General features: G+C 39.7%; 2 protein-coding genes across 2 annotated transcripts in view; one reads left to right on the forward strand and one right to left on the reverse strand.

Moving 5' to 3' along the window:
- LOC136974232 (serine/threonine-protein phosphatase 6 regulatory ankyrin repeat subunit B-like) overlaps nucleotides 1-2,660 on the forward strand; it is a 38,394-nt gene extending 35,734 nt beyond the window's left edge. The window contains exons 27-29 of the mRNA XM_067269061.1: nucleotides 10-1,387; nucleotides 1,496-1,609; nucleotides 1,694-2,660. Of these exons, the coding sequence (XP_067125162.1) occupies nucleotides 10-1,387; nucleotides 1,496-1,609; nucleotides 1,694-1,860 (1,659 nt within the window). The 3' untranslated portion in view covers nucleotides 1,861-2,660. The remainder of the gene's footprint in view (nucleotides 1-9; nucleotides 1,388-1,495; nucleotides 1,610-1,693) is intronic.
- A 2,730-nt stretch (nucleotides 2,661-5,390) lies between these two features.
- Nucleotides 5,391-8,605, reverse strand: LOC136974234 (protein argonaute-2-like). The gene is made up of 2 exons (XM_067269062.1): nucleotides 8,412-8,605; nucleotides 5,391-8,192 (listed from the first exon to the last, which is right to left on the reverse strand). The coding sequence occupies exons 1-2, from the start codon at nucleotides 8,452-8,454 to the stop codon at nucleotides 5,407-5,409; spliced, it is 2,829 nt and encodes a 942-aa protein (XP_067125163.1). The 5' UTR covers nucleotides 8,455-8,605; the 3' UTR covers nucleotides 5,391-5,406.
- Nucleotides 8,606-8,769: the final 164 nt, after the last annotated feature.

Here is an 8,769-nt window from a genome sequence, read left to right on the forward strand (position 1 = left end):
CTTTTCCAGTTTCTTGTCGACCTGATGGTTTCTGGGAAAGCCCACAATAACAAACCAATATTGGATTTTATTCTTGTTTCCGCTGCACCCATAGATACAGCCGTTAAAATGGCAAGAAGTTATCAACTTTTAGCACTTAAAGAGAAAGATCGGGCGAGAGATTTAGAAAACACGGCCGCCTATTGCGAGACAATGGCTGCCGACTTACTGTCCATAGCGGCCATGAGCTATAACACCGGAACGTTATTAAGATCTGTGGATACCCATAACACTCCCTTCCTTGATGTTTTAATTGAGTTACAACAAAAAGAAGTGGTTGCTCATCCTGCTGTGCAGAAATACCTGTCTGATCTGTGGATGGGAAGCTTACAATGGTCAACTTGGAAGATCGTCCTGTTGTTTTTAGCATTCATGATATGCCCGGTCATCTGGGTTCTCTGTTCTTGTCCACTGGGTCATAAATTATCCAACATACCGATTATTAAATTCATGTCTTATTTAGTATCACACATCTTTTTCATTTTCATATTGGGATTCACTATAATCAATCCTTGGGTACCATTATGGGAGTCGGCAAATATAATACCCCAACCTCAAGAATGGTTAGTGCTACTATGGTTAATTGGCATACTCGTATCGGACGTCACCAATCCCAAAGATAGAGAAGGACTAGGTTACATTAAAGTAGCCATCATGTGGGTCACTAGCATGGCCATCGTAGTGCATTTAATATCATATATATTCTCCGGAAGATCGAAATTAATAACGTTGTATACGAGGAATCAGCTGTTGGCGGTGTCGCTGTTGCTCTGCTTTTTAGAATTTCTTAACTTTTTAACTTTCCATCACCTCTTCGGGCCTTGGACCGTTATCATTCGCGATCTGATTAAAGATCTTCTGCGCTTTTTGGCTATTTTGGCCATTTTCTTGATTGGTTTTTCTCTTCACGTCTGCGCTATTTATCAACCCGTATTCTTACCACCCGGAAACGATACTTTTTCTCTGCCCGTTATGGGTCAAGTTTTTCAGTCGCCTATCGACACATTCGAAATGCTCTTCTTTGCCCTGTTTGGTCTGGTTGAACCAGACTATCTTCCACCCATGCATCTCAACCCCTACTTCTCCAAGGTAGTCATGAAAATTGTCTTCGGTGTGTATATGATGGTTACGGTCGTTGTACTTATCAACCTTTTAATCGCTATGATGTCTAACACCTATCAAAGGATTCAAGCTCAATCCGACACAGAATGGAAGTTCGGGAGGGCTAAACTTATAAGGAATATGAATAAAACGTCACCTTCGCCCTCTCCTGTAAATCTCTTCACCATTTTGCCAACCTTACTTTGCAAATTCGCCTGCAGAAGTTGCAAGTGCAGGAGATTCAAGGGTAAGTTTAATATGTGTATAACTTTCTAAACACATATCGATGACCCATACAACACTTCTCTTCATCGAAGACTTATATACTTTTGTTTTATTTTATTTCGTTTTATAGAAAAGATCCCGACACCTTTACAGTCTAAAAGAAGTTCGGTTCTAGAGACATCATCAGCTCCTAAGGTCTGGTTAGATAGAACAAGGCAAAGGAGAGGTCACGCTGCACCTTCGAGTAAGTTTACTATTAATTATTAAATAAAACAAATACTCTACAAAACACGCTAAAACAATCATTTTGTGTACGTTTTTCCCGTAGATCTTCGAGTTGGTTTATTAAATAATTTAAATCTTAACAACAATCTACGTGTCAGACCTATCTCTAGGGTAGTAGACTGGCCCATGATTGTTGCTAAATATCTAGAAGTGACAGGAGGAAAAAAGATTAGCGACGATAACGATGACGACGAAAAAGCTGGAGACTGAAAAAAAATCAGCAACTGAAAAGAAAAAAAATACAATAACAACAGTGCCTTGTCTATGTTATAGGACAATTCATAAGTAACTACAGATTCGGTTACTGTACATATCGATGTGTAATTTTATAACGTCGTGTCGAACAATGTGAAAGGATGTGACTAAGATTCAGTTCCTCCTCCTCTTTCTTGGGTCACTACGCGGGATCTCAAGTGATTTAGACCCTGTTTTTGCGAATTTTCCACCAAGAAAAACGATTTTTTTGCATGTTTTGTGTTCAAACCTTATCTTTAATTTGAAATTTCGGTGAGTTAAGTCAATCTAGTGCCTTGTCGTGACGAAATTCGGAAGTATCCGTTTAATTTTTGCTTAATGCCAGCTTCTTTAACCATTGTTTTCTCTTTATAACAAATGGAAATTTAATTTAAGTGTCAAAATTAATTTTTAAAAGGATCAGAGATCGCGTTTGTATAAATTTAATATAAAAAACACGAAAATATATACATAATATAAACTATATACACGTGTATATCTGGCATACTTAAGTTGTAAATCATCGTCTAAATCCGATTTATATGTATCTTAAATGTTGTTGAGTTATATTTTTTTAATTTATCGAAACAACCTCTAAGAAAAACAACTGTACAGACCTTTATAATAATATTTTCTGTTCACGTTTACCACATTTTTCTGAGATATAAATCGAATGGAAACTCGACCATGTGCATGTTTTGTACCTATTAAATGTATATCACTATTAAGAACATCGTGTTTGTATTTTTATGAATTTACTGTTGCTTCATTGTGACATAAAAACTGTAAATAAATATTATTTATATTAGATATATCAAGTATATTTTTTTATACAGTAAATTCCATAAATCCATTCGAAGGTATGTAGAAAATTTCGCCGAGTTACGGAGCCTTTGAGGGATGGCGGGGATAGAGGGGGCCTCCTTAAGTATTTACTTTTTGTACAGTACGTACGAAGTGCGTAGAATGCTTCTTTATTCATAAATAGCAGTCTTAAAGATTTTATTTTTTGTTAGTAAAAATAATGTTAGGAACCACTCCGGACCCCTAAGTTATTCCGGGATAGGGGAAATTCCCAGCATCCCCCTCTCCGAGGCCTCGCCGAGTGGTAAAAACTACCGGACATTAGTCACGGGTTCGTGCCTCACGGACGGTTTGGCCACTTGAATTTTCACCCGTCTAACACCCAAATAGTGTGGGACAGGTTACCAAAGACCGTCCCGTAGGAGCCAACCCCTTGACAGATCGCTCGAGCATAAATATTCGATCGCACGTAACATATTTTGGAGAAACGAATCCGATAACCTACTTTCCTTTCTCATAAATATTCATTATATAGAAATTCATACGGTAGAATCTAAGCTGTAATGACCCAGACACTAATTATTGATTTGTTCTGAATTTTAAAAAGTTTATTCCCTCGGAGAACATAAATTATATCCGCGTTGAACTTGTTCCGTAAATTTCCTTAACGACTATTCAAACCTTGACATATAAATCAATGTATTGCAAAGGTTATCTTTTATCTGGGTAAGTAATTTCATTTTTAAAATATCGCTTTCATTTTCAGTTATTTAACCAACTTTCTAATAGAAAAATTACCTTTAGGAAACGGTTAAAAATTAGAAATGAGTGTATTTACTCGATAAATTGTTCATACCCGGTACGAACCTTTGACAACGTCCAGTGGATACCGAATCCCCCACGGTGTTCGGTATCCTCTGGACACTGCCGCGGATTCGCATCTGACCCGTTGGTCGTATGCACTGCCTGACGTTACGGTGGTGGTGATGGCAATTTTCAGATTTTACGATTATTATTCTAGTACTAGAAGTTCCCCCGTACAATCCGCGAGAAAGTAGAGATTTCACGAAATTCAAGAAGAGTAACTAGTATTTGTCCAAATTATTGCATGACCCAGTACGTTACTTAGATGCGCCGTAATACATTTTAAATAACAGGCTGGTTAAATCGCTACTTCCGATTGGATAATAGAACGTCACGTGGTCACTATAGAACGTTTAAAACAAAAGAATTGTTGTAGAACCGACACGATGCGGCTATTACAGGCAGGGCAAGCCCCAGAAATTTTTCCATCCTGTAAGATACCGTAACTTAAATCCCCAGCCCAATCCCAAATTAACATTAAATTTAAACAAGTTTTTTGCTTCCACCGAAGCTTCCCCCGTGAAAATGCAAATATTGCACCGATGGTAGACCGGCCCTGGTTATAGGGAATTGGCAAACACAAACAATTACATGCAAACGCAGACGATGACTTTTATAGTAAATCGATAAAATAAATTGTTATTAAGTCCGATTACTTTCCAAATATGACAAGTGACCCGTTCTATCTTTCCGGCTTCTCGACCTTTAACCACCAAAATTTAATAGCATCAACCCCCCTTATAAAGAAGCCAATAACGTGCTAAATTTCATTTCTTAATCATTACCCCATCTTAAAATATTAAACAAATAGATACCAAATGGGCCCGCAAACTTTCCTTATAAACACATAATAGGATGGAAGATTTCGAATCTATATATATAATCGAGACGAGTTGATGATAATAATAATAATAATCAGCGCAGAGACCAAACGGTTAGGAGTTGAAAGTTGGTACACAGTTAGGGTACGTCACGAGAACGCACACTAAGAAAGGATTTTTCGAAATTCCTCCCCGCGGGGGAGAGGGATAGGATTAAGGCTTAACACTTCCATCAACAATGGAAGTGGAAGTGTTACGTAACAATGGAATTGTTAAGAGAAAGCGACGTGCAAGACGCAGATGCAGTTTTTTTCGTTTTTGCGGGAAATCGAACATATTTTTAGACCCATCTAAAAATTCTCTAATTAGTCTGGAAACAGGGAAACCCAATTCTTGCATTTTGTGAAAATGGGTAAAGTTGACTATAACGTAATAATCTTAATCTTCGCTATCGTTACTTTTGCCCGAGCAACGCCGGGCCTACCTGCTAGTTAAATGAGATTTTTGTGGGTCACCGGACCAGATAATGATTTCGAATTTTATTGTACGCGTATTTCGAATTACTCGAACTAAAACATATGCAAAATCCTATTCTCTTAGCCGGGAAATAGACTTCGAATATCGCGATATTTCCAATTATCCGATATCGAAATAACGAGGTTTGTCGTATATGTTTCTAAGAGGGAAGGAGTTATGTCGTGTCTCTCCATGCCTCGTCAATGGTACAGTACGTCAAGCGCAGCCCGATATACTGTACTGTATAAGTCTAGAATTTTAAAATCCAAGTTTTAAAATTCTTTCTATCCCGCGAGTACTAAGAAAACCTTTTCTGAAGGCCTGAAAAATCCCCGGTGTCGCTCGATTTCGGGTCTCCTAGTTAATTAAATATGACCTTAATGTTGACGTTTCTTTATTTTTATAAATTATAATTTGGACGTACAATTTTATTGTTAAAACAACACAAAACATATTTTTCGAGGAACTGCCATTCGAATAAATGCAATGCAACAATGACAACCGTCGCGAGGAATTCTCAAACGAAATACATGGTATTTCTGATCCTGCCATCGACTTCGACCGCACAATTGAAGCTGTTTTCCAACAACTGTTCGTCCGTAAGATCGAGACTAGAATTGGAATCGTTGTTCCTGCCTCCATCCTCCCATCTGGCCAACAGATGCTGTTTGGCACGGTAGGCTGCCAGATGCGCGTACATAACGGGGCACGGGACGGAAATGCTTCGAGTGCACCTGACGTAAGTGTGGCACAAGTAATACGACAGGGTTTGCAACTCGTCGGCCGTAAAATTGTTATCGTCCCACAGCACGGTGTAATGGGCGGGTCTGCTGGTGCCCTGGATGCCGGCGTGGCTACAGATGTAAAAATCGAATTGGGTGGGATGGACGATGGTCGTATCCACGGTCGTGCCCGGGGGGATGTTGCTGTGTTTTCCCACTCCGTCTTCCAAATTTTCTGGCACGAAACGAGTGTGGTGTCGTTTGCCCACCACCACGAAAGTGATGGGCGGTTGGTAGACTTCCGAAGAATTCATTTCTGCGCAGGCATCTCGCATCAGCATCAATTCCTTGTTTACCGCTTTAGAAAATTCGCCTTCGCTCAATCCGTCTCTGTAAAATATGATTTTTTCGGGCTTTTTTCCTCCGGTGTTTCGATAGAACGAGACCAATAAGTTTTTCATCATGTCTTTCATGTTCTCGATGATCTCCATTCTGTTCTTCTTGCCGTTGGTCTGCACGCTGACGGTGGCGGCGTATCTGCTCGGATAACTGTCCAAACTTCCCACCAAAGCGGCGATCGACGATTTGATTTTGTCGTGTGGCGAAGGATGGGTGCAATCGGCACCGATGACGATGACCGGTTTATGGAAAATCTTGGGGACGACCTCCGGCAACAGGATGTTGTTGACTCCACCCAATTTGGCATTTATTTTTTGGCACAGATTGCAGATCAGTTGAGCGTTACATCTCTTGCCCAAAATATTCACGTCTTTAACGCATTGGGTGATTAGTCCCATCCTTATTTCCGCCATTTGTTTAATTTCGGCGTAGAGACTTCCTCTTCCTCCAGAAGGCAGGACGATCATAATCAATTGAATCCTGGGATACGAAGATATTATGTTTTTGAAAGTCCTCTCTACGGAATCGTTGGCCGGGGAATACTCTTTCAGATAGCAGGGTTTGCTAAGAATCATGCCAAACTTCCTTCCTCCTTGACACATCATCCGAGCAAAATTTAACATGTCCGCTTCCTTGCAGACATTCGAGGACATACTGACAAACGCCCAGCAATCTAAGTCTACGGAACAATAGAAATTCTTGTCTCTGATATCCCAAGCGCCGTTCTTCGGAAGAATTTCTTCGGATTTGCTATATACGACCACCGGCGGCATTAACACTCGTCCATCCACACGCACCGGTTGACTATTTACGTGGATGCGGAATTCCCGGTTAAGTTCCTGGTTTTCTTGGCAAGTCTGCTTAACGGCTTTGGTGATGTCTTTAAATCGAACTTGCGGAGGTCTGGCAGTGTTTCGTATCATCTCTGCCTCTCGCTTCTCGTCCATCTTTTTACCGCAGTGTTGGCCCGGACAAACTTCGCAAACTTCGAGGGGTAAATAGGAGCATTTTCTGGCGTTTCCCACACAGACGCACGGAAGGTGCGGGTATCGAAGTTCTCCGTATTGTCTCTCGAAGTAATCCGCAACGGAGATCTGACGCGGCGAATTTTCTCGTTGCCAAATGAAGCAGACGTATCTGGCGGGTTCGCTGGTGACGTCGTTAATCTTGTACGTCTTTTTGTGTTGCAGATGGTTTACCGCAATTTTCAGAGACTTCAACTCCTTTCGAAGTGTTTTTATCTGACGATCGTCGAGTCCCCTGCGCTGTTGGACGTCGGCATTTAGGACTTCTTCGACGAACTTTATCAAAGGTCCGCTTTTGTAGAAGGCGGTAGCCGATATGTCGACGTTCAGCAAGGGTTTCCATTGAGCTATGCGAACGCTCTGATGGTAACCGAACCAGATTTCTCGACCCGCTCCTATAGAAATTGTTTCTTTATCGCTGGACGAAGAGAAGAACGATCTTCCGATAGGTACCAGAGATTTTGCGGGCCCGTGGCGCATGATGGTATCCACGGCCATGACGGCCTCTTCGGAGTTCTTGAGACTTTTTCCACGAAGAGGTCGTAGATCGATCCTGGGAACAGCCATTCTGTCTTTACAAACGGGTTTTAAAACTACGTTGTAATCGCACGTTCTGTTGTTGCTCTTAAACGATACGAAGAACCTCTTTTCGTTTTTGATGGGCATTAGATTACAACTGAATAAATTCTTCTTTCCGTCGAAAGCGACGGGATAATTTCGAAATATTTGAAAAGTCGACAAAAGATTGTCGATGACTTTTCTGTTTTCTCTGGTGTTGAGACAGTTGTATCTTTTGCAACTGACGGACTGTTCCTTGTTCTTTTTCACGGGGATAATATCCACGTCGTAATGGTAAAGACAACTCTGGTCTATTTCCATTTCGAAGAAGTTGCTTAAGATCTTTATTCTCTTGCCAGAGTAACCAAATCCCGGTCTCGGTGGAAAAATCTCCTGCAGATTAACGTCGTTCGCTCTAACAAGTTCTGTGTCTCTCTTGATGTCTCTGTATCTGATATCTGTAGATAGAGACGGTAAGTCGCGACTCCCCGAAGGAGCGAGAATAATGGTACTCTTCGACACGTTAATGTTGTTATTTTGCGCCTTCGAAAGTGTCCCGAGTCTTGAAATGTTTTGGATGACGTCGTCTTTATGCTCATCTAATGGAATAATGAAAAATATTTATTTATAAATGTCTTAAAATGTAAAATAATTATTGAAATTACAGAATTTGCAGGAAAAGAGCGTAAGAAAAAGGCAAGAGAACGAGAAGAACAGAAGATTTTAGTGATGCCTTCGTACAGGAGAGGATGGAAATAAACTCCTACAGTAAAGTCTAAGAATAAACAAACGTTTTAATTAGTTTTAAATATTTTTACCTCCGTCGATACTTCTTTTCAGCCTTTTAATCACAAATGCCATTTTTTTGTCTTTTTTCCTTTCTTCTACGGCTTAGAATTCAAAACAACGAATGCAACTCAAAAATGTCTTAAGAACGATAATTCGAATGTTTTATTTTGAAAATATTTGAAAACAAAAACGAAGGAATTGTCGGTTATTGATAAAAAAGAAACAATTTTATTATACAATTGTGTAATTATTAGATTATATTATTAATTATATGAAATTTCAATTATTCGGTTTATTAATAATCAACAATGCACTTTGAAGCCGAATAAAAATAAATATTTTAAATTAATATGTCCATTTTTGAAACATTTTTTAAAGAAAATTGTA

Source organism: Centruroides vittatus, unplaced genomic scaffold (assembly GCF_030686945.1).
Source record: "Centruroides vittatus isolate TY-2023 unplaced genomic scaffold, ASM3068694v2 contig_345, whole genome shotgun sequence".
Classification (NCBI taxonomy): domain Eukaryota; kingdom Metazoa; phylum Arthropoda; class Arachnida; order Scorpiones; family Buthidae; genus Centruroides; species Centruroides vittatus.